Source organism: Tachysurus vachellii, chromosome 20 (assembly GCF_030014155.1).
Source record: "Tachysurus vachellii isolate PV-2020 chromosome 20, HZAU_Pvac_v1, whole genome shotgun sequence".
NCBI lineage: Eukaryota > Metazoa > Chordata > Actinopteri > Siluriformes > Bagridae > Tachysurus > Tachysurus vachellii.
The window spans coordinates 16,315,582-16,342,259 of NC_083479.1; the positions used below are offsets into that span (position 1 = coordinate 16,315,582).

Here is a 26,678-nt window from a genome sequence, read left to right on the forward strand (position 1 = left end):
CTGAATTATTAAACGCATATAACATATTATTAAAACTCCCAGTCAGCGATAACAAAATACAAACTCTTTTGTATTAATTCAAGGTTCCATATTTTATTAAATTCATTAAATCATCTTTAATATTAACAAAATAAAAAGTTTCAAAATATAACAACCCTCAAAAGTGTTTAATTTCTTACATATATCTATAGTGTGTGTCTGCTCGGCTCTGACAAGTGACACCTTTTAGAAATTGCACATTAAACCCACACAATAAGAGACAAGAACATGATTCAAGTCCTCACAAATAATTCAGACTGTAATCCTATTTTCATAGGTTTCTCCAAAAATCATCTTTTGTACAGGCAACAGTGTGTACATACACTTATGTAGATTCTATGCATATAATACAGTGTTAGTTTTGCAGACTGAAAGAAAAATCTTCATATGAAAAGAGACAAACTGTATAATCAAGAATATTCGTGGCAGAATCGTACATTATTAGAAATGCAGAAAAATAATACACCATGCAACTTACAAAAAACTTACGTAAGTGTTAATAATGAATAAATTACTTGCCATTTGGCTTTCTTTTTCCTGCCTTTCTATAAATGGTTTAAATTAAAGACAGAAAAAAATCTTTTCAACCGGCTAAACAGCAACAAACATTGTCAGTCAAATCCCTGGTAATCCCCAAAATACCTATAATGCACTTTGCCATGGATGGAAATCATGAGCCGGGAATATTAAGTAGGGAGAAGGGAATTCTGAGCATGGATTTGGGAATAATGAGCAGGGAAAAATAAGGAGTAGGGAAAAGTGTGCAGGGAATATTAAATAGAGGGTAGGGAATAATGAGCAGGGAATAGCGAGCAGAAAATATATAATGAATAGTGAATATGGAGCAGGGAATATTAAATAGGGGGTATGGAATAGTGAGCAGGAAATATGAAATAGGGAGTTGGCAATAGTGAGCAGGGAATATTAAATAGGGATAAGGGAATAGTGAGTATTAAATAGGGAGTAAGGAATAATGAGCAGGAAATGTTAAATAGGGGGTAGGAATAATGAGCAGGGAATATTAAAAAGGGAGTAGGGAATAATGAGCAGGGAATAGTGAGCAGGGAATATTATATAGGGAATAGTGAGCAGGGAATAGGGAATAGTGAGCAGGAAATATTAAATAGGGAGTAGGCAATAGTGAGCAGGGAGTATTAAATAGGGATAAGGGAATAGTGAACAGGGAATATTACATAAGGAAAAGGGAATATTATATAGGGAATAGCGAGCAGGGAATATTAAATAGGGAGTAAGGAACAGTGAGCAGGGGAATAGTAAGCAAGAAATAAGGAATAATGAGCAGAGGATATTAAATAAGTAGGGAGAAGGGACTTGTGATTAGGCAGTAGATAAGGATTAGGAAATAGGGCATGGTTCTGACGCAACCTATTTGCACATAACTATTTCTATTTGGAGAAGCAGCTGACTACCTGGTGAATTTTTCAAATTCTGCAATATATGTGCAAATACACAGATCTGCTATAACTGTGTACATATGTAATATTCACATAAAAATACTGAGGGGACAAAAATCTAATTCATGGTGAATGATTAATAAAAAGAAAAATATTTGGGATCAAACAGAAATTCCAGCTAGCCTTATGCCACAGGGCTGTAACCAGACAACAAACAAAATGTCAAAAATAGCTAGCTAAGAGTCACATGATAAGGGATTGAAGCCAATGAAGTATGTTAGCAAAATATACTGTAGATAGTTAGCTCAATAAAAATCAGGTTGTCCACAGAGTAGCAAAACATAGAAGCAAAATACTAGTAATCAAATAAAATTAACCAATAATTATAATAGTATTAGATAAAATAAGGAGGCATCACACACACACACACACACACGCACACTCACACAAAATCATACTGTATCCGATTTCTGTGAAGATACACAGCTACAACTGAAGATATGTGAAGAATTAACACAAAAACAAAATACTATGACAAATGAAATAACCCTTAAATTAATGGTGAAAGATAAATAGAAGCTAAAATATCAGTTTGGGATCAAATGAAAAAGGATAACTAGCTCCACACTATAGGGTTGTCACTAAAATAGCTAAACATAAACAGTTAAATCATTAGACAAATAGCTAGCTAGTTTAATAAGTCAAAAAATATGTCAGTTAATACTTTAAAATATTAAATCTCACAGACTGGTGAGCATTAAAACAGAGGTTGTCATATTAATAGGTTAACTAATCATAAAAAGCTAGCTAGCTAACAGTGTCACAAAATAAGGTATTAAATAGAGCTAGCTGCATAACAATAGCAATGAGAGGTTGCCAGTGAACAATGTTAGCATAACAAATAGCGGTCACATCAAGAAGTGTTCATGAATTTTGAAAAGATTATTAAGTAAAGTCTAATTAAATATAATTAGATGACCACCCTACAAAACAAAAGCTTTCAGTGGTTTAAACTGCCAAAGCTAAACATTAGCTACAAGACCTAGATACTAACCTTAGTGGCCCTTTGGGAAGGAGGATGTCAAGTATTCAAATAGGTAAAAGATAAAGATAAATTTTGTTGATAAAGTTCCAGTTAGTGTCTGTGTTGCATTTAGAAGTGAATTTATTTAGTATTTACCTAATATGCTAATATGAACAACTCCATAGGGGTTTTAATGATAAACAAAGAACACTGTAATTTTAAACACAATAAATCAATCAATAATGATGAGTACATTTGGCACCTCGAATCACTGCTGGCTTCAGTTTTGCTACAGCAAGGAGGACCGTCACACTTTCATCTCATACCTTCTACACACACTTAACACACACACGGTTACACATGGAAATATTAAGCATGCTGAATTCCAGTGCTGTTTTTAATGCGCCCTTGTCCACTTCTCTTCCCCTAGTCCCCTTAGATGGCCAGTAACTGGGCATTACATGTCAGTGCCATTGTTTTTGCCAGAAGGCACGGCTGAATTTGACTGCAGTCACCTTTTGAAAACGGAGGATAAAGCTGTTTACCAGCTTAATAGGCATTTGACGTCTCAGACATTTGATTGTCTACATCTGTAGATGAAATCAGCTACATACAAGGCTAGCTATTTTGAATGCCTGGTACTTAGCACACTACTGTAGATACTGAACACTCGCTCACTCATTTTCTACTGCTTATCCGAACTACCTCGGGTCACGGGGAGCCTGTGCCATCGGGCGTCATCGGGCATCAAGGCAGGATATACCCTGGACGGAGTGAAAACCCATCGCAGGGCACACACACACTCTCATTCACTCATGCAATTTTCCAGAGATTCCTGGACCGGGGGAGGAAACCGGAGTACCCGGAGGAAACCCCAGAGGCACGGGGAGAACATGCAAACTCAACACACACAAGGCGGAGGCGGGAATCGAGCCCCCAACCCTGGAGGTGTGAGGCAAACGTGCTAACCACTAAGCCACCGTGCCCCCCAGATATTGAACAAGATAGCTAAAAGCCCCATTAACACACTTCTACAGACTTGTGGGGCAGTGGTGGCTCAAGCAGTTAAGGTCATGGATTGTTGATTGGTGGATCGGGTCTCAAGCCCTAGCGCTGCCAAGCTGCCACTGTTGTTCCCTTGAGCAAAGCCCTTAAAACCTCTCTGCTCCAGGGGCGCTGTATCACCCTGCGCATTGAACCCAAACTCCAAAGTTGGGATATGTGAAGAAAGAATTTTACTCTGTTGTAATGTATATGTGACAAAATAAAGGCTTCTATTCTATTGTGTATATCACATGAGTGGTCAAACACCTCTGAGACATTTAGAGAAATCAACAAGGGCGCATTCCAAACATAAACAAAGCCTCTGTGTTCAAATTCAGACCCTTACCAGTCTGTCCCCTTGTGGAGGAATTTGGGATGTAGCCAAGATGTGTAACCATCACTGATTTCAGAAGCAGATTCAGTCTGGAAGATGGAGGCTTGTGGAAGATCAGTGTGCATGTGTATGTGTGTGTTTAGGACTTAAAAACATGTACAGCTCGGACCACGTACTGCCTGCAGATGGGACACTCGTTCATTTTCTTGCCACAACGGGTGCAGGTGATCATGTGACCACACTCAAGCAGTACACAGTCGATCACAGCGTCCATGCAGATCCGACACACATTTTCATCCATGGTGCTGAGAGGAGCCACACCTGCACACAAACATACAACAACTTACATGAGAAATAAAAAAAGGCAGGAAAATGAACTATAATCAATAATGGAATGGTGTGTGTATGTTTTATTTTTCTTAAGCCACAGCACTTTAGCCTTGTATCCTTGTTCTAGTGTTTGTGTTTTATCTATCTATCTGTCTGTCTGTCTATGTCTTTGGAGTCTATTAATTTGAGTAACTGTGTGCCAAAGTCTATCTCCATTAGCTCTATTAATCGTTTTACTGAAATAAAATCACATAAAGCTGCAGAGCATCAGCAGTGTACAACACACACACACACACACGGCTGCTGCTGCTGCTTCAGCAGAAAGGCACTTAGGATATTCAAACAAAGCAAAGTCAATTTTAAATCAGTGGGTGCATCTGACTTTCAGCGAGAATGAGTAACCCTGTACAGTGATAGGCTTCTACTGACCCCTTAGCCAAGCATTTTTCTTCTACCACAAAGAACCCTTTAATTGGATTAAGAACAAGAACAACTTAAGGTCTTCTAGTGGTTAGATTAATTTTAAATTTTAAACATTTTCTTTACTGTACTGTTTCTGAGAATGCCAGAACTCTTTTGGCAGCAAAGCAGCAAGCAAATGTAACCTTATATAAATCACTAGCTAGTGATAGTTAGTTAGATACCTTTTTATGCTTTTTGACATATGCTTTTTGACATTGTTCTTTATAAGCTGACCTACACCTGACAAATTGTGAATAAAATCTCAACTGATTTTTATTTACAACCAACATCCTGACCATTAAGAAAAGACAGAAGTAAACATGCAGTCATTTTTATCATTTTATATCGATATATAATGCCTGTAGAATTGTACGACCATAATTTGAATACTTCATTACTATTAGCACTTTGTACTATAACATAATTCTGGGATTGCTTTCTCTGAGAAAAATATTTGATGCTTTTGTTAGCACAGACACTTTAAGGTCAAAAGTATGTGAACACCTGACCATCACACCCTCATGTGGTTCTTTGTACTGAATGTCAAAGTGAGCTCCATGAAGACATGGTTATGTCATGGTTGGAGTGTAAATACTCAAGTGTCCTGCGTAGAGCCCTGACTCTGACTCAGCGCTAATGTGAACCTTTTCAGACTTTTCACTCAACATCACTGCCTGATCTCGTTAATGCTCTTGTTTTGAAAGACCACAAATCCGCAAGCTACACTCCAAAATCTAGTGGAAATCCTTCTCGGAAAAGTGGAGGAAAAGGGGATTAACTGTGGAATGGGATATTCAACAAGAACAAATGGGTGTGATTGTCAGAAACACAATGTGTGCACAGGTGTCTCATGCAGGTGGAAACAGCATACAGTGTATCTCACTCATTCATGCTAATATTCTTACCTCCAACTTCTCCATCACATATAGAAGGAGGATATGCCACGACTGCATGGTTAACATGGGAGCAGAACAGGATTAGCTTATAACCAAAGGTACAAAAAACATGTAACATCTCTTCTCTATCCTGACACCTATGTGGTGGAATGTCTGTCTCCAAACGGTGACGGAAGAACAACCTCTTCTCCAAGCACTTGAATTGATACTTAATTTAAATTAAAAAAACTGTTTTTTTTTCTTAAAAACTGTATTAACTTCTTATAAAATGGTTTTAGCTTGTCCTTGACCTACTGAATTTTATACAGATAAGACTATAGACTTCTTAACATCACTGTGCTGCACATGTTCATAACCTGGCTAATCTCTGTGTGAGTGTGTGTATACGATGGTTTAAGCACAAGCTTCCACCACCCCAAACATGACCTGGATAAGTAACTACGTTAAAAGAGAACAGGACACATTTCACTTTAATATTGCATGAATGTAGTGAAGAAATCTCCTCACCTGCAGTGATGCTGTTGCTCATGTTTTCCACTGCAAAGAAACCAGAAGAGAGAAGTCAGTTCTGTGTAGACATTAGAGCAGTCTACACAGTAAAGCTTTTAAATGACTTCTGACACTGTACAGGACCAGACTGTAAAATTCGTTTGAGTTGAATATAGCGCTAAAGCAAGAACACAATTTTCTGTAACAGCTGCAATTACCATCTGTACTCTACAATCCAGGAACTAAGTGTTCTGGCTTTAGGGATCAACAAGAACTCCTAGCACACTTATTAATGGGCATGACGCTCTTTATTGCTGTTCTGGCTGATGATGTTTGTGCTAAAAACTTCCTGGATCTTAGAACAATTCATTAAGCCATCAGTCTTTCTTCTTCCTTCAGGTTCCTTCTATGCCATAAATTCTAATGATGTGTATTTTTAAATCCATTACACTATGACTTGTGCAAGTCAAGAAACTTCTTTGCATTTCTCCTGGCAAGATTTTTCATGTTTGTTACCTGAGAAATGTGTAAATATTACCCAAGAACAGAATTTCTTGCCAATATGAAGAGATTTATTGGAAAACTTTTTAGGAGCATCAATAACAGTACTACTATTTGAAAATACAGAATCTCATAAGAAACATTTTTTATAGATTTTCCATACATTTCATAAATCGTGACTCATTGCGAATTATGTTTATTTTATAAAAACAGTGTAACTGGCATAACAGTTGGTGGCTGGACCTACATTGAATGGCCAGAGTTATGTTGTTTTGCAGTAAAACATTTCTCTACACCTCTATATATGTTCTCTATGATTCCTATAATGATGAATTTAATTGAAGTTGGTGCAAATTGCATGTGAATATTTTATCCCCTTCTCTATTTCATTAATTACCCTTTGTCCTGTATCAAGTGTAATGTTTAGATGTTTGCCACAGACTGAAGACTCACAGGAGGTGCGGTTGTGTTGGTGTTCTCTATATAAACGCTGCACGCGCTCCATCAGCTCCCACTTCTCACAGCAGCCGGAAAAATTCACAAAGTTCCTGGCCAGAATTTCCTTCAGCTGCCGAACTGTTAACAACTCGATGTCATCCTCAGTGGAGAGATCAGAGATAGAGGCTCGAGCCCTCCTCTTAGTCATTGGGCTGGGCTGTTGACACATCAACATACACACACACACACACACATCACACACAGAGCCAAGTTAGAAAAGCGTCATGTAAATGTTTAGTCATTCTCTTAACAGAATACGGTGATTAAACACGTTACACAATTTCATAACAGGCCAGAGAGACTGATTAAGTTAACTGATTAAATAAACAATATAATCGAGCACACTATTCATGCAATAAATTAAATCATAGATATGCAGGAACATGAACATTTGAAGACTTTGTGAGGAAGGAATTAGTGTTAAGTCTATAATGAATTCAGAAATTACCCTGAACTATTGGTTCCTCAGGAGCTCTTGGTTGCACAATTTTACTTGAACTATAAATTGTTCTAGAAAGGACATTATTTACATGTACGTTATTTACTGTCTAGTGTCACTCAAAAGAGGATGAGATTCCATTCTGTGTCTGGTTCCTCACACCATTTTTTTCTCATCATCTCAAGGAGTCTTTCCTTGCCAGTCACCTCAGGCTCGCACATTAGGAATAAATAGTAACTTAATTTTAAAACCTACAGTTTTTATTGTTTTTATGCTTCTGTCAATTGTTAAAAGCACTATACAAATAAATTGAATTGAAAATTTTATTTTATTTTTTTTGGGTAGAGAAGGCTACAATAACTCCAATAACTCCTTTCTTTACAACCACGGTGAGATGAAATGTATCTCAAAATGTACAACACAGCAAACTTTGGGACAGATGTGCTACCACTGTAAAAGACTATATAAGGTTCCACTCCTAACAGCAAGAACTTCAGTACTGCTAGTCGTCTGAGGCTACAGTAAGCAAAGGCTCAGTGACACTGTAGGGCTGAAATTGGAAAAAAAAAAAAAATTTATCATTGGAGCTTCAGATTCTGATGCTTGATGGGAACCTAATCTTGCCAGCAAATAACTGGCAAATTGGATAGCTGCATAAATGAGCAGCGGTAAAGATGTTCCTGTTAAAACTGGCCAGCATATGTTTAGCATGTTATGTGGGAATGTTCATTTGTCTATCAGACTCTGTAATCTGCCAGCTCAAATTAATAGCTGATTGTGTAAACAATGTTTTGGATTTTAATGGATTTTATTTAGAATAATTGTGAACAACAACTTTACCTCGAGTAAACGTTCGTTGTTCTCCACGGGGAGGAGAGACACAGAGGCAACATCTCCACAAACCTGTTACAAATCATTATAAATAACATTAAAAAAATGATCAGACAGAAGAGACATGTATATTGTGTGTGTTTTTGTACCTGGCTGGTTCCTGAGCTGCTGTTAGTTCTGTGTGTTTCTTCCTGAGGGCTGGAGTCAGACAGTGCAGGCTGCTGGGAGCTCTGGGGTGCAGCATCAACTGGCAGGGCTAAAGCAGAGGGCTGGGCTTCAGTGTCTGCCTCCTCAATCTCTTCCACCGCCTCCTCCTCCTGCTGCTGCTCCTCCTCCTCCTCTTCCTCCTCCTCTTGAAGATCCACCCCCATGTGTTGTAGTACAAGCTCAACGAGTTCCTCCTTTTCAGTGCATGTATCTGTGCTAATGTCACGCAGAGTGAGGTAGCAGCGCAGGTCACGTACTCGCAGGCGCATGAGGCGTGCCCGTTCAAATGCCGTCGCCCACAAGGCGTGGCACACGCAGCAACGCCGCAGGTTCTCTTGCAGCACGCTACAGAGAGCACAGAAGCTCCGCCCACAGTCTGAACACACATGCTTCACACAAACATAGTGACAAAATATCAGTTTTACATGCAGTTGTGATTAAATATATATGCAAATATTCAAATATGTGCACAGATTTTATTATTCAGATACATCATAATTAAATATAAAGAGAAACCTACCTTTCTTCTGAAAACAGAGAAGGCGAGACCACATGCTTTGCACACTGCTCCATTTGAGGGAGGAGGGCTAGATGGTGATTGAGTCGAGCTGGTTGAAGGGTAGGCAGAGTAGCCAGCACCAGGGGCAAATCTGAATGGCCCGGCTCCACCTCCAAACCCAGCCTGATGGCTTCTGACTGCCCCCGAACCAATCAGATCATTTAATAAACCACAACACGAAGCCCACATAGAGGCCTAAGAGTGAGAAAGAATGAGACCAAAGTGATAGAGACAGAGAAAGGGAAAAACAGAGAAAGACAGTGCCAGACAGAGAGAGACACAGAGATCTGAAGATATTGTTCGAGACCATGTGATGTGCAATTGAATAGCAATTAGGAAGGTTTTTAATTGATCTTTTGGAGAACGATTCATCACACACAGGGTAGCATTGTTGCCATTATTTCATACTCTATGAAGTGCATTTGAATAAAGAGTAGGGAGGTAAATCTCAAATAAGCATTACACAGGGTGTAGAAACTATTGATTTATTTCATAGACACAAACACAAGGGGTAGGGGGCTAAACCGGCAAATGGTGCCTCTTAGCTCTGTAAAACGCTCTGCACAGGATGTAAAAAAACATTATTTCAAACCACACATAGTGCAGTGGCATAGACAGTCAGAGACTGAACTGCTTAATATAGCAAACTTAAAACATGGAGTGATGAAGGCTTTATGCAGTTTAGTTAAAATAAAAGTTGAGAGCTAAACCCAAATGGCGTATATTAGAAATAAAGCACTTAGAGTGAATTATATACCATCTAATGCTCCAGAGATTATTCTAATTGCATATACAAGAATATTACTAAGTTGTTCCCTATTCCACAATTTCATGCTCTACATAGAATATGTATGACGTGTAATGAACCATTTAGTTTTATATTTTATGAAGTCATAGTTTGACAATTATACATGTTTAATCATACTTCATATCATATAATATATTTTACATAATTATGTAATAAATATAGTGCTGCACTATAGTCCCGAGTTTCCATTTGTTTGGAGCATTGCATGTTCTCACAGTTTTCACACGGGTTTCCTCACAGTTCCACAGTTTCCTCCCAAAAGCATGCCAATAGGTGGACTAGCTACACTAAATTACCGTAATGTGTGAATAAATGCAATTCTGTGTGCACATGGTGCTCAGAACCGGACATTTCTGTCTTATGTACAGGTATACGTTTACATCTCTGTTTATGTGTGAATAATTATATTAATTAATATCTGTAATAGCATACAACATCCTGACTACAAGGCAAATTAACTCTGAAACAATGAGTTTCCTGTTTACATCCTGCACTGCATTCTGGGTAAGGCACATACAGCTGCATTTGTTGTCTGATCTGAAAAGCTGCATTATAGAAAGAAACCGGATGATACTGCTGCATGTCACAGATTTCTTCTTTATGGGAAAAAGCTGACCTTTACCCTCTGAGAGGTTAATTTAAATCTATATATTCTATCTATATCTATATAAAAAAACTCTATATATTGGTAAATAATCCAAGTTTGACTCCAAAGTTTTACACATATAGGCATATGTGTGAGCTAAATATAAACATGATGTGAACTTACAGCTTCGAACACAGGTTCTCTTATATAACCCCCCATACCCCCATATATGTGAGTGTGTGTGTGTATGTATGTATGTATAAATACTTAATATATACATATACATACACACACACATTTTATATATATATGTATGTGTGTATTTTATTTATATACAAGTATTTTATATATACACACATACACATATATATATATATATATATACACACATATACATACATACATACATATATACATACATATTATATATATATATATACATACATATTATATATATATATATATATATATATATATATATATATATATATATATACACACATACACACATATACATACATACATACATACATACATACATATTATATATATATATATATATATATATATATATATATATATATATATATATATATATATACATATACACACACATACACGTGTGTGTGTGAGAGAGAGATAAGATAATACATCGGAGTACATTTTTTTTCACCATTTATACTTCTATAATTCTGATTAAAAAAACATTATTCAATTTTAATCTATTCTGTGTCGCAGCGTGTATAACAAACAGTGACTCCGATATTCCCAGGACTGTCTGTTCACACTGATCACCATTAATTAGCAGAATCATTCATAATGATCACTACTGTTCTTATGAATGGTTATACACAGATACTGTGAGATCTGTGACCACTGACAGCCTCGTTGTTGCAAAACTCAGCAGATTAAAAGACATTTACTCATTTTATCTCACTTATTAAATATTAGTCTTGCTGACATTTACATCATCATCATCATCATCATCATCTTCTTCATCATCATCTTCATCATCATCATCCTAAAAAGCATCACTACTCTGAAAAGAGCTCAAATGTCGGTCAGTAAAAACTCTTCCGTACCTTCATTGCAATTCCAAGCTGCGGAATTGGTGAAATGTAACACAAATGACGAGCATTGCAGCGGAATTAAATGACGAGCGTTGCAGCGGAATTACTCCATTATGTCTTGCTTATGTGTGTGTGTGTGTGCGTGTGCGTGTGCGTTCGCGCGCGCGCGCAGCCCAGAGCATAACGTCATGGCTTAGAGAGAATCCACCAATCATGATGCAGCAGTAACAGCTGTTCCCTACAGCAGCCAATTGCGTTTGATGGGTGGGGATTATTGTGCGCGTGCACACGGTGATACAGGTGATGACGCAGAGCGGCTAGAAATTCCTGCTAATTTAAAAAATTTGAACCGTTTTTTTAGTAAGTGGTTTGTTTTCTGCTGCTATGACGTCATAGGTTATTTTTTTTTGAAAAATGTGCATACAAACTACAAATGATCACTTACAATGCAGGACAAATTGAATGGTATTAATATTAAAGACAATAAATGTAATAATATTTTTTTAGGGAGATACTTCATTGAGAATATAAATTGGAAATTGGTTTGGATTTATAATAACAAATATTGGATTAATAATAAAATTTGTGAAATATACTTTAAAGTTATACACCTTATTTATCCCAACAAACCAATTTCTACAAAAATTGGAATAATGGTATATCAAATTCTTGTGCATTGTGTAATATAAACTGTGCACCTTTTTTTTGACTGTATGTGCACTAGGTTTTTTTTTTTTTTTGGATTGATGTAGAACATTTTTTTAATCATTATGTGGGACAAAAAATAATGTTCTTTTTTTTTATTTTTTTTATAATGTTATTTTTTCCAGAAAAAAGATATTATTTTTTTTATGAGGAATGTAAAATGGCAAAATGTCATATTTTTATTTTAAATCTGTTTATATTAGTTGGAATGTTTCATATCCATAAATGTAAGTGGTCTGGAAAGAAACCAAACATTTTCCATTTTAAGCTGGAAATTAAAATTTATTTTGAAACTTTAAAAGGACTTACAAGCCGAAAAGCTGTCAAAACTGTAGACTTTTACAAGGCTGTTAATTCCTCTCCTCTGTGTTAATTGTTTTACTTGATATCCCTTATGTGTAGTTTTTTCTTTCCTTTTTTTTTTGTTTTTCTTTTTTTTGTCTATGTTATGTTACTATTCTAAAATTTGAATAATACGGCATTGCATTTTGTTATGTTATCATTTGTTATTGAGAATAAAATAAAATAATAATAAAAAAAAAATGCAGCACAAAGCTCTTATTTTCTAGAGATGTTCAATAATATTAATGAGAAATCCAACATAAAAAGATCATAGCAAAGTTTGAACTCACATATTTAGAATGCAATGCAACTATATAACAGATTTGTGAGTTATGGTTGCTATTAATTCTTTTAATCGTTGGTCCTATAATTGGGAATATTCCCAAAGAAAATGTAGCTCTGATTTATCTGTGTTTGTTCACACAACTGCCATATTACCATATTGCCATATCACGACTGCTTTTTAATTAGCCAGGAATTTGCGTGCCTGTTGCTCTTTTTTGCCAATATTAAGATTCCACAATTTTCATGCACTCACTTTTAGTAAACACTTCATCCTGGACAAAGTCGCAGTGGATCTGGAGTCTATCCCAGAGCACTGGGCTTGAGGCTGCAATGCATCCTCGATATATACATTATCAGTGTATTCATTGACTTCAAAGCACGTTTGTACGTTTCTCTGGAGAAGGGCTTTTACCAAATACTATAAATATAAATGTATAAAATATCTAATATTAAATAAATGTCTAATGTAGAGCACAACACACACACACACACACACACACACACACACACACACACACACACACACACTAAAATGATCCCACATCTGTTTTAATATATTTGATGGTTGTTCTGATTAAACCCCAAAGGAAATTGCGCTATACACAGTCAGAGTTACTGACACCCTTTGTTAAATAAATAAATAACACATATAATGATTGACACTTTGAGCATAAAACTATGCAGCCCCAAATCGTCAACAATCTACTGCATATTTTCAGTGACTATGAGCTTGTTTTCTTGTGTGCATTATTATTATTATTATTATTATTATTAATAAGGAAAGTAGTCTCTCTAATATCTGTATGGAAAGTTTTAATAAATTTTTCTGTAAATGCGTATCTTATTCAAGCTTATATTTACTCATTCTTTCGAAGGATGTCAATAATTCTGGAGCTGACTATCCCCAGACTGCCTGAAGTCCACTACCTCACCTAGTGCTGTTTCCTCCAGAGACCACAGGAGAAAGAATGCTGGATGTGCTGAAAAATGTCCTGCACACTATAGAGATACATTCTGTCCTTAGGTTGGCAAGATACAGATTTGTGCTTGCTGTTAATCTTATTATATCCCATGGGAGCACTTTAAACACACCTCTATCTCACGTAGACACTTGCAGTAGTTCATAATCTCCTGCCATATGCTTGACTCAAAGAATACACAGAAGGACTGGACAGCTATAGATGTGTCTATGCATACATATATTAAGACAAAGTAAGTAACATGAGTTAAAATGCCTCTCTGTCTCTATTAATATGAGTCAGTTTGGATTAAAGGCTTTGCTCTATTACCTGATGCTTCACCTCAGATCAGATTAAGAGTATTATATCCTGTGTCCTGGAGCAGCAAAATCCTTTCACGATAACACTGTTTTCATACTCAGTTTTTAATATCAGCACCGTCTGATGTCTCTTGAGCTTCCGGCCAGAATTTGAGCAGCAGCTTTACTTGCTTTGTGGTCACTGTTTCACTGTAGGACTGGAAACCATAAAGCATAAAACATTCTGTGCCAAACATACAGAGCACAGTAAGGGAAAGCAAGATTCATTTTTGCAACCTTTGTTTTGATGTTCATTAACCATTGAAATGTATTCAGTTATATGTTTGCTTTGTTTAATGATAATAATGCCCAATATCCATTAGCTACACAGGGTTCAAATTGTAGTTTGTATGATGTTCTGTTTTTACTATTATTTTTTTCTGTGTCTTTGTCAATGATATACAGTATGTCTCAACTGGTCACACCATCTCTCAGGGTGAGAGGTAGGAATACAGTAAGACTCATTTCTGTTCTGGCACCGAAGTGGTGGAATCAACTTCCCCTAGATGTCCAAACAGATGAGCCACTGACTCTTTTCAAACAACAGGTCAAGACCTACCTCTACCAGAAACAAGTGAACTAGCACCTTTATTTACATTTACAGCATTTGGCAGAAACCCTTATCCAGAGCGACGTACAAAAGTGCTTAAGACTATCACTGAATGCATGAACTCTGGTTCACTAGGCTACAGATTTAAGATACCATGAGCCTGAATTACTGTTCAAAGTTTTTTTTTTTTTTTTAATTCACACATACAACAAACAGGGAAAGAAGTGCTAGTTGAAGTGTTTCATGAATAAGTAGGTCTTCAACTGTTGTTTGAAAATAGCCAGTGACTCAGCTGTCTGGACCCCTAAAGGAAGTTTATTTCACCACCTTGGTGCCAGAACAGAAAAGAGTCTTGTAGTATACTTACCTCTTGCCCTGAGAGATGGTGGGAGAGATCCTGAGAGATGCTGCTCCATTGGAGCAGTGCTGGTAGCTCTAAAGGTTGATGAGGGCTTTGAGGTATGAGGGAGCTGGTTCATTTTTTGCTTTGTAGGCAAGCATCAGTGTTTTGAATCTGATGCGTGCAGCAACTGGAAGCCATTGGAGGAATCGCAGCAGTGGGGTGGTATGCAAGAACATAGGCAGGTTGAAAACATAGGCAGGTTGAAGTCGTGCAGCTGCATTCTGGATCATTTGCAGAGGACGAATTGCGTTCATAGGTAGATCTGAGAGCATTGAGTTGTAGTAGTCCAGTCTTGAGGTGACAAGAGACTGAACAAGTACCTAAGCAGCCTGTGTGGACAAAAATGGCCGAATCCTTTTAATGTTATAGATAAACAACCGACATGAGCGTGGCACAACAACAGCAACAATTAGCAACAGGTGAGGAAAAGGACAGTTGATTGTCCATGGTTACCCCAAGGTTGCTGAAGGGGAGATCAGATCGTTATGCAGGGATATTGCAAGATCATGACCTGGGCATGAATCACCTGGGATGATCAGTAGTTCAGTTTTGATAGGATTGAGCTTCAACTGATGAGCCTTTATGCACGATGATATATCTGCCAGATATGCTGAGATCTGAATAGAAGCAGTGGTATCTGAATGTGGGAAAGAGAAGATAAGTTGTGTATCATCGGCATAGCATTGGTAAGAGAACCTGTGCAAAGTCTTCTGCAGTCAGGGAGGATGAAACAGGTGGAGTCAGTGGGTTGAGTAGAGAAGAGATGATGTTGTGGAGCTTATGAGGGTCTTGTGCCGAAGCTTCAAGCTTTTCCTTGTAGAAGGAAGTCTTGCCAGAAGTCACATCTGAGGAGAACTTTGCCAGGAGTGTACGGTAAGAGTCAAGATCTGTATCAACTTGTGATTTCTTCCACTTCCTCTCAGATGATCTTAGCTCTCTTCGATTGTTGAGCAACACATCTGAAAGCGAACAATCCATGGTCGAGGAAAGAGAGGAGAGGAACGTGTCTGTATCTGAGACCAAAGTTAAAGGACTCAGGATCAGGAAGAGATGAAAGAGTGCCAGATGCTACAGAAGAAGGGGAGACAGAGTGGAGGTTGCGTCGGGTAAGAGAGATGGGGTTAGAGTGTGTTTTAGGTAGGATAGGGAGAGTGATGGTGAAAGATACCAGGTGATGTATAGTGGGGCAGCAGTCATGTCTGTACTGTAGCTGGGGATGTACAGGTGAAAACCAGGTCCAGGACCTCTTTCGTGTGTGGGGATGTAGCTGTTGAGCGTCAAGGCGAATGAGTCCAAAAGTGGGTAGAGGAGGTTCTTCGATATGTAACCTCTGCTCTGTAGACGAAAGCACCTGCGACAGTAGGAGGTGACTACAGAGATAGGTTTGAGGCACATATTTAGATTCTAGAGATTTAATATATGGTGTGGTAGAATATATTAAACAGTACTAGACACTTATTTACAATGCGTTAGAGATTGTAACGGAGAATCTTCAATTTAAATGTGTAAGCCCTGCCCACAATTCACACCTTAACGGAGACTCCTGATTAATCAGGTAAGAGAACTACTAAACAAAGACCAACACTATAAGATCAACAAAGCTATAGAATATAACAAAATTCAAATCACACTACTCTAGAAAAAAGTGAGTTTAAGCAGATAGTACATAAAAGTCAGAATCCTACCTTACCAGAAGACAATATATTCAAATAAAGAGAGTTAAAGCACACTGGAGAGTAGGCTGGTTCACCTTCAATTTAAATGAGTAAGCCCTGCCCACAATTCACACCTTAAGGGAGACTGAAAATACTCCTGACTGTTCAGGTTGTTTTAGGTTGATGGTATCTTAAGTCTGTAACCTAGTGAACCAGTGTTAATGTATTCATCGATATAATATATCGACTCATAATTGCGCTCTCCAGTTTTTAAAAATGTTTGGTTCCTCTCAAGGTTCCTTCCTCTTCCATCTAAGGGAGTTTTTCCTCACCACAGTCACCTCAGTCACCTCAGGCTTGTTCATTGGGGATAAATACAAACACACTTAAATATAAGTCTAATATTAACCTTGAACTTTTGTATCACATTAATCTTTGTATAATAAACTTTTTGTAATATATTTCTTATGTTCTGTAAAGCTGCTTTGAGACAATGTCCATTGTTAAAAGCTTTATACAAATAAAATTAAATTGAGGGTGAGATATTCAAGCCTTAAATACAACCAAACAAAGTAAACCTATGTTTACTGCAATAAAGAATAAAATAGCTTACGAACATAAAATACAATAACACCTTATAACTAAATAACAATTCTGTTTTATTCTTTTGGATTTGCAGTAAATCTAGACACCAAATCCGATGCATGCTTTTAATTCAGTATTTGTTTAAAATCAATGGGAGATCTTATTATGCCAAGGTCAAGACATAGTCTTAAAGACACAGTAACTCAATAATCCTTTTTAATTCTGAGGTATAAAGAGAAGTTGGGAAATGTCTGCGTAAATCTAAATTATAGCTGGGTTTTTTTTGTATATAAAAACACAAATGTTAGAAGTGGACTAAATGTATGTATAAATGTATAAGCTTATGTACGTATAAGAGGGCAGACAGCACTGTCATTCAAGTGTCTTGTCAAGTATGTGTACATCCATACTGGTTAGTCAAATGATAGGAGAGACTTTATGGAATAATGCAAAATAAATGTAAAAATAAATGGCTGAATGAATGTATAGATGAATGGATGAATGAATATGGGACCATTAAGATGAACAAGCTTCTTCCCCAACAGTGTTATACATTTTTCTCAGCCCCACAGGATGAGCCACTCTGCTACAAACCCTCACTTCACTCTGTAGGCTCAGTGAGAGGAGCTGAAGAAGGAGAGTGCGGTTAGATTTTGAGTATTGAAGGCTGAATGGTCATAAATGTTTTCCGTCATCGAGAGACATTCTTGAACCACTTCTGAGTGAGAAGGCAAGAGAATGAGACACCTTAAAGCGTCCATTTGCCAATGCTTTCCTATCCATACAGCAACAGTAACAATCTGTGATGGAATGGAGACAGATTTTATGCTTCTGAGCCCAACGCAGGAAGTGAAGTCAAAAGGAGGATTGGTGAATTGATATGGAGGGAAGTGGTGGAAGCACATTTCCATATGAATTTATTACCATTATGTTTAATTCATTCGGTATACAGTGAAAATGTGCAGCTTGTCTGTAAGCAATGCAGACTGTAAGTAAGTATACAATACCAAATAATACCAGTTTTCAGCTGAGTCAGCTGTTGTTTTGTACAGACAAAATCATACGACTGCTTAAGCAGACAAAGAATTTTAATGCCATGTATTCTAAAGAAAAATGTGACTTCAATAATTTAATAAGACTAAGCTAACTTACCTCTCTCTCTGCAGTGATCCCATAATACAGAATGTCTCTGATATATCTCACTATGTGCTACGTAACGGTAGACTGAAATTCAGATCGCTAGACCAGACATGTTATCTTTAAACAAAAGGACTCAGTCCGTTTGTGAGCATAAATTACAATAAGAAAACTATAGTGGCAATGTCTGAGAAGTAAATATTTGTTTTTACTATACATATTGGTGATGTTGAGCTGCTGCGTACCATCAAGAGGCTCATCGTGCTGTTCTATGTCCTTGTGGTGCTTGTGGGATTCTTGGGTAATATCCTTCTCTGACCAACTGATGTGTGTGACGTGTAACGTTCACACTCGCGTATGCGTTCGAAAAGTGTGGATGGACGTGGATGTGGAAGCTTCATGTGTTACCTTGTGTTCCTGGTGCAGCCGCTCACCATCTACATGTCTGTATTCACTTCCATCGCTGTGGACAAATGATGGCCACACGCAAGATGGCTTACTTGTGGAACAATACTAAAAATGATGTTCTCATAATAAAGTGATGTTATTGGCATCCCATTCCCTTCTGATCTGGGTAAAATTACAGATTGCACAATTATCCTGTTGTAATCTCAAACTATTTAGAATTGAGACAGAATACCAATAGTAGTTGATGGTCTTGCTTTTATAAGTTCATGTCTAAGTGCAGTAAAAAAAAGCTTTAACCAGAATGTTTTAATTTCTGTAAGGATGAAAAGGTCTCTAAAATCTCTGCTGTCAGAGGAATTCTTTTAGAAATATGAAACTTTAAAGGCAGCCACTTTGTGTTTAGGTACTTAGGAAGTTGTTTAGAAAGAAAATCCTCTAATTGAAGGCTATTGGATTATATTTAAAGCCCACAAAGTTCCTATTAGGCCAGTTGAGACCGATTGCTTATCTGGGGTTTGCTACTTTAGTTTTAACTGGAGCTCTGATGTTAATGTAGCTAACAAAATAAGAAAGTCATAAATATCATTAAGGGTGACAACTGTTTTAAAAATTAAGGAACCTTTTTATTACACTGACATGTAATGAAGTTGAACTGACCTGCCTGGGGTTTCTAGTTAGAGCTACAACTGCCATCTACACCATTTACAATCTCATCCAATTTGGCTCCACCAGTAAAATCTTCTACCATCAATAGCTTGCACCATCTGCAACCTCCTCTATTTACAGCCTCCACCTAACAACTTCCACCATCTACCATCCTTCTTCTATAGCTACTTCCTCCACCATCTACAACCTCATCAAATCAACTTTCACCTTCTACAGCCTGCATCGTCTCCAGCCTCCATCAACAACCTCCACCATCTACAGTCTTCATCAACAACCTCCACCATTTACAGCTTTCAGCTATCTCCATCCAACACAATCAGCCATCGTTTACAATCTCCATGCAGTGTGAAGTTAAACGTGTATATCTATTGTTTAAAAAAACAAACCACTTGAACAGAACCACCGAAAGCCACACACCCGTTAATTTAAAGTATCATGACCGCGCACATGTAGCTTTCACATAAAGCTCTTACTCACATAAAGCTCTACTCTTACTTACAGCATGAATTTTCAGCTAAACATATTGATTCAATGAAGCTCAGAGACTTTCATTAGCAAGATCGTTGATTAATGACAATAAATATTGTTGAAAAAATACGGACACCCTTTATGTTTGTCGGAAATCTTCTGTGTTTGTGTGTTTTAATGTGTTCACAGATTATAGATACAGCATTAAAATAATCATTGATAGATCAACAACATCAATTTATTAAACAAACTCCATTCTGTGCCTTGTTAAAGAGTAAAGTGTTTAAAACAGAGCTGTGAAATCCTCAAGGTCAGTGAGCAGGATGTAATCTTGCATTCCTGCAGGAGGCAGAACAAACACAGCACACAGCCACACAACACACACAGATACACACAGCCACACACACACAAAGCAGGGAGGGTTACACACCATCCATTCTCTGTACTGTTTATACTATACAGGGATAAAGGGACCGTGCTATCTATCTTAGGAGACTCGGAGCACAAGACAGGGTAAATCATAGGGCACAATCTCACACACTCAATTACACACTACAGATGACAATCAGCCTACAACACAACTAGATTAGAGCACGAGTAGAACATGAAACCCACCCACACAGAAGTAAGGCAAATATGCCAAGTTCCATGCTAAGTTTCATCTGTTTGTTATAATTAATGGATCATAAAATGTTTTTTGCTGGACAGATCATCAGAATATGCCCTCAAACATATCCAACAACTGATGTTTTTATATTTTACTTATAAAGTATGTTTCCATTTTGGTTCTTAGTGCAAAGAGATACATGAACAATTTCAAGTTCCCACAGAAACCATGACCATTATTCAAAAATAATAGTATAAATAATGTTAAGTGCAGCATAGAAATACTGTGAACATGGAGGAGTCATGCTGCATGGTCATGGGTTCTGCTACGATTAGGCCCTTGAGAAAAGTTCTTAACCCTTCTGCAACTGCTGCAGCATGACTGAACTTATGAATTGATTCCAAAAAGGAATTTCACTGTTATGTTACAAATAAAGGCTTTTTTTCTCAATTGATGGGAAAAAAAAATAAAATAAATAAAATCAGTAAAGCACTTGTCTAACCCGTTCAATCATGATGCAAAAATCCCCTGAATAGAAAGTATAGACTACTACAAGAATTAATGTAGTGTTCAAAAATAGTTTTATGTTTTTAAAAAATATATAAATCAAGTTTTTTAAGCAAATAGAAAAAAAACACTTCCAAGCTATTTGCCAATTAATAGTTCAGTAAAAAAAAGACAAGCAGTTAGAATAATTTCTATACAAACATATGTGTGAACAATGTGAACATGCTTTAATTTATCCTGCTGACAGCTACAGCAGTACAAAAGGTCATCCAAGACCATCTCACACATCCAGTATTAAGCACTAATGAACTTTAGTAAATCTAACTTAAAGTGCATATTACAGAGGTACTCAGTGTTCAACAGCAAAAGAAATGACAATAAATGACAAACCAAACAAAAAAACTAGTTTAATTTGAATCCTTCACTTCTTGTCCTCTGTCAGTTTCTTCTGCACCTTTTGATAGACCTTCACCTCCTCTGGCGATCGAATGTATGATTCTATTTCCGTGTCTGATATATTCTCGTCACCGGTGACGTCTGGCCCGGGTGAATAGGGTCTCTTACGCTTTGGGTTCCTTGCTGATGGGGGCAGGAAAAGGTGTCTTTTACCCGAGTGCACTTCTTCAGAGGAGGTTTCACTCTGTTCCTCAGCATCCTCTTCGAGCTCACAGCTCCTCACGGCCTGCAGCATCAGCGTTCTACGGTATGAAAGAATATCGTCAACCAGCGTGCAGACGGAGCCGGGCTCGACAGTGCCTCCTCTGAGCCACGGCAGGGCACGGCCTAGTTTACACAGCGCCTCCCTCAGCTCATTAACACGCCGCACCGCTGTGTCCCGCCGAGTCACTCCCGACTGCTTCAACTTAGGCAACCTAGCTATCTCACAGAACTTATTCAGTGTGCACTTCATACGGGCCTGCAACACAAAACACACACACAGTTTAAAAGAGAATCTTAACTGAATGGCTAGTCTGGTTTGCCTTAACTTGCTTTCCAATCATTAATTCAGGAATGAATTTGAAATAGACAAACTACTTACACTTGGATGGACAATCTGCATGTAATCTGTATATTAAAATATAACTATGATGACCATCAAGTGACATGCATGAGTGAGCCCCATTATACACAAATATACACAAAATTGATTTTCCTGAGTTCCTCCTGTGAATGATTTATGAATGTCTTTGTTAATATCCAGCTTAATAAATGAGGTCCGTTGTGGTTATTTGTGTCTGCAATGCCGGTAATCAGTCACTGGACATATGCTACCCCTAGTTCTAAGATTAATCCCTTGCATTGTGATTAATTTAGATGGTGGTTTCCTACGAGGTAGGCAGCACTATTAGAGCAGCAAGACAATGCTATTATAACTGTTCTGTTTGGAAAGTGGCATAAGTATAACTGTCTTCTGGGCAAATATGAAAGTGTGTCTTATTTTTAATGAGGAAATGCTATCTCAGAAGCTTTTGTGTGTGTGTGTGTGTGAGAGAGAGAAAACTCACCATGGGTTTGAGGGACTGCCAGGCTACATACACACACGCGGTGAGGAGGGGCAGCGGTTGGCGTCCGGTCACTAACCACACATCAGCGGCCAGCTCCAACAGTGCAGTGCTCCGCTGCAACAAACGCTCTACAGACTCAGCAAAGACATCAGGCACATCACTGGGGCTCAGCTTATACCTTACACACAAACGCACACAAACACACACACAAAGAAACACACACTTTACTTCCATCCATATGTATTACTGAAACTAAATAACACTCTACTTTACATGGTCTCATTGCATAGAATGGCCTCGGATTTTATTCTAGTTTATGCAATTCTTAACATTAGTTATATATTTCTATTTACAATAAAAGTTGTGAAATTTTGCTAAAATAAAGCCATTGCATTATTATTATTATCATCTTTATCAGCACTTTTTAACCTAGTGACTTCCAAGTGAAATATACTGAAGGACCATTGAGAAAAATTAATCAGCTGCTTTGGTAAACTCACAAGCATACTTCAGGTTCTAAAGACTTTTTATAAAAGAAATACACACATTTCTTTTTTTAGTTTAGCACAGTAGCCCCTTCAGGAAACAAGAATATTGTTATAAAATATATACTATTGGTGCAATACGCTCCAAATGAATTTGCGATACTGGATTCACAATTAGGATTCGTTTCTCATAAAATTTTAAACATAATTTAAATAAATAAAAATGATGACTGAGAAGACTCCTTGTTTTATTTCTAAATAATGAACAATGCAAAAGTATATAATAAACGTCATGATAATGTGACGCTCGCTCACTCGTGACAGTGGCTCTCTAGCAGCTCAGTGAAGCTGCATGCGGTTGTATTTTGGATGTTCAGGGCTTTATTCAGTTCGTGATAGACAGTGCCTACGGAAGCTGGTTCAGCGTCCAAAAGCATGCTGATGGTTCCCATGGCAACAGGCCAGTTGTTCTGCCTGCAGACAGAGAGCACACAGGAGCCCCCCAACATCTCCTTCTTCATCAGATGTCCGCTCAGAAACTGGGGGTGCTTATAAGCAAGCTCGTACAAGCTTGTCACATCAGACTCCATCTGTTTAGATAACCTGAGGATTCGGCACAGAGAGCGTACACGAACCAAACCTGCATGCAACACACACAAAATTATTGCAAACCGTTGTACAATAAGAGAGTTAACACAGGCCAGATATGCAGGACAGACAGTACCTAGCTAAACTACCATTACACTTTTTTCTCCAGCAGTGTCTATCTGAAACTGCAGCACTAGTCAAGATCACTAGTTAGCTAATTTCAGGTAAACCACTGCGGTGTGGTCTATGTTTGTAATTGTATACAGACATCTATCAGGGTCCATTCTGATGGTTAGAAAGCAATATGGAATAAGTACCCAGGGTTTACACTGATAAAAATGACATTCAGGAGGGAGGGAAGAAGTTACCTTTGATCAGGTTGGGACATGGCTTCTTGGTGACCTCTGTGGTGAGGTAATAAGGCACGGCTGTAGAGGGACAAACAGATGCATGATTAACAAAGCTGAAACAAAACTGATCTTACAACATTTCATAGATATTTTTTTCTGGTAAACATTGAAGAGAAGCAACACAATGAGATTAGAAAAATATGTATATTCATTATTTATTTCAACGTCTGATTATTCATCCTAATTCTTCTCAGACTGGCAGACACAACGTAGGCAAAAAGATACACGATAGACAGACAGACAGACAGACAGACAGACTGTAGGCAGAGAGATACACGATAGACAGACAGACACACTGTAGGCAGAGAGATACACGATAGACAGACAGATAGACACACTGTAGGCAGAGAGATACACGATAGACAGACAGACACACTGTAGCCAGAGAGATACATGATAGACAGACAGACAGACAGACTGTAGGCAGAGAGATACATGATAGACAGACAGACAGACAGACAGACACATTGTAGGCAGAGAGATACACGACAGACAGACAGACACACTGTAGCCAGAGATACATGATAGATAGACAGACAGACACACTGTACGCAGAGAGATACACGATAGACAGACAGACAGACACACTGTAGCCGGAGAGATACACGATAGACAGACAGACAGACACACTTTAGGCAGAGAGATACACGATAGATAGACAGACAGACACACTGTAGGCAGAGAGATACACGATAGACAGACAGACAGACACACTGTAGGCAGAGAGATACACGATAGGCAGGCAGACAGACAGACAGACTGACACACTGTAGGCAGAGAGATACACGATAGACAGACAGACAGACAGACAGACTGTAGGCAGAGAGATACACCATAGACAGACAGACACACTGTAGGCAGAGAGATACAGGATAGACAGACAGACAGACACACTGTAGGCAGAGAGATACACGATAGACAGACAGACACACTGTAGGCAGAGAGATACACGATAGACAGACAGACACACTGTAGGCAGAGAGATACACGATAGACAGACAGACACACTGTAGGCAGAGAGATACACGATAGACAGACAGTTACACGATAGACAGGCAGACAGACACACTGTAGGCAGAGGGATACACGATAGACAGACAGACACACTGTAGGCAGAGAGATACACGATAGACAGACAGTTACACGATAGACAGGCAGACAGACACACTGTAGGCAGAGAGATACACGATAGACAGACAGACACACTGTAGGCAGAGAGATACACGATAGACAGACAGTTACACGATAGACAGGCAGACAGACACACTGTAGGCAGAGGGATACACCATAGACAGACAGATAGACACACTGCAGCATACAGACAGGTGGAGTCTAACCAGTTGAGTGTTGTTCATCACTCAGTGTGGTGGTCAAAGTCCCCTCTGAGATGACAGAGCCGCAGTCCTGACACACCCACTGTGTCTGACTGTACAGCTCATCCTCCACCACGCTACTGGAGCCACACTGTGAACACGAAGGGGACATCACCTACAGTACACACAACCATGACACAATAACACACAACAAATGACTCTGAATCACGAATCAGATGCTGAATCACTTTCAAAATCAGTCTTCAATACAATATATTACTAAATTACAAATTAGAAAGCTAATAAAGAATCTGAATGAACAGAATAAAATGTAAATCTAAGTGATAAATTTATACTGTAGGAATGACAAGTTTATTTATTTCAGAGATATTTAAGAGATGTTACGCGCAGCCTCGTGTTGTCTGAAACATTAGCCATTAGCTAAATGTTACAAAAAGTCATTAGCCTAGCAAAAACAACAGTAAAAGCAAAGTACACTGCAAATTTGCGCTAAAAATCCACTTACCAGATAGTTTAAGATTACAAGGAAAGCAACACCATTAGCACAACTTAATGACCAAACAGCAACGACGAGGTTTGTTTACATACGGGTATGTAACTGGAGTCCACTTCCGGCTTTAAAAACTACGAGTGTAATGCGAAATGCGACCGTTAGAGGGCGGCAGAGACGTTAATAATGTTAACTGAAGGTTTCATTATAATAATTTTTACATTTTTACTTTTTTTCTCATACAAATGCCTTTGTTTTGTGCAGCTGGTGAATAGAAATATGATTAATTAATTAACCACTCACTCAAATTTACGAAGACGTAAATTGTAAAGAACTATTTAACAGAATATCGTTAAATCGTTTAATGTTAGGAAAAGGAGAGGATTTTTAGTCGAGAATTCTTTAATTAATAAAATTATACTCCTACTATCCTTTTCTTAATGGCGATGAGTACTCCCGTGTCATCTAAATCTTTTGGTATCTTTGTGTCCGCCTTATTAAGCTGTTATTAGCATGATATAAGTTATAGTAAATTACTTGTGCTGACATAAAACACAATTATTTGTTGCTGTTGTTGTTTCATAAGAAGCTGAGAACTGCAACATTAAGCAAAGGGCCCTCATCTGAACCAAAGTGTTTTAAGATGTACAGAAACTGCACGCAGGTTAACAGCTTTGGTCCAGTAGTATCTATAGATC

The 26,678-nt window shown here is 37.9% G+C and overlaps 2 protein-coding genes across 3 annotated transcripts; both read right to left on the reverse strand.

Moving 5' to 3' along the window:
• Positions 1–79: 79 nt before the first annotated feature.
• rnf34b (ring finger protein 34b) lies at positions 80–11,682 on the reverse strand. Of its 2 annotated transcripts, XM_060896362.1 has the most exons (8): positions 11,545–11,682; positions 9,030–9,263; positions 8,452–8,898; positions 8,312–8,374; positions 6,988–7,189; positions 6,052–6,081; positions 5,554–5,595; positions 80–4,177 (listed from the first exon to the last, which is right to left on the reverse strand). In XM_060896362.1, the coding sequence occupies exons 1-8, from the start codon at positions 11,548–11,550 to the stop codon at positions 3,996–3,998; spliced, it is 1,206 nt and encodes a 401-aa protein (XP_060752345.1). In that variant the 5' UTR covers positions 11,551–11,682; the 3' UTR covers positions 80–3,995. The 2 variants fall into 2 exon arrangements, with proteins under 2 accessions (XP_060752345.1, XP_060752346.1); XM_060896363.1 differs by lacking the exon at positions 5,554–5,595.
• Positions 11,683–21,225: 9,543 nt separating this feature from the next.
• On the reverse strand, positions 21,226–26,101 carry brf2 (BRF2 RNA polymerase III transcription initiation factor subunit). Its single transcript, XM_060896348.1, has 6 exons — positions 25,996–26,101; positions 25,494–25,644; positions 24,115–24,174; positions 23,474–23,798; positions 22,674–22,851; positions 21,226–22,084 (listed from the first exon to the last, which is right to left on the reverse strand). The coding sequence occupies exons 2-6, from the start codon at positions 25,639–25,641 to the stop codon at positions 21,590–21,592; spliced, it is 1,206 nt and encodes a 401-aa protein (XP_060752331.1). The 5' UTR covers positions 25,642–25,644; positions 25,996–26,101; the 3' UTR covers positions 21,226–21,589.
• Between the last annotated feature and the right edge of the window lie 577 nt (positions 26,102–26,678).

Coding starts and splice junctions, on each gene's coding strand:
- rnf34b (XM_060896362.1), bottom strand. Junction 8,899..9,029: donor TCTCTGTTTTCAGAAGAAAG/GTAGGTTTCTCT, acceptor GTTTGTGTGAAG/CATGTGTGTTCAGACTGTGG. Junction 5,596..6,051: donor GAGCAACAGCATCACTGCAG/GTGAGGAGATTT, acceptor TTAACCATGCAG/TCGTGGCATATCCTCCTTCT.
- brf2 (XM_060896348.1), bottom strand. CDS start 25,641: ATGTCCCCTTCGTGTTCACAGTGTGGCTCCAGTAGCGTGGTGGAGGAT. Junction 23,799..24,114: donor ATGTCCCAACCTGATCAAAG/GTAACTTCTTCC, acceptor TGTTGCATGCAG/GTTTGGTTCGTGTACGCTCT. Junction 22,085..22,673: donor GGCAGTCCCTCAAACCCATG/GTGAGTTTTCTC, acceptor TTTGTGTTGCAG/GCCCGTATGAAGTGCACACT.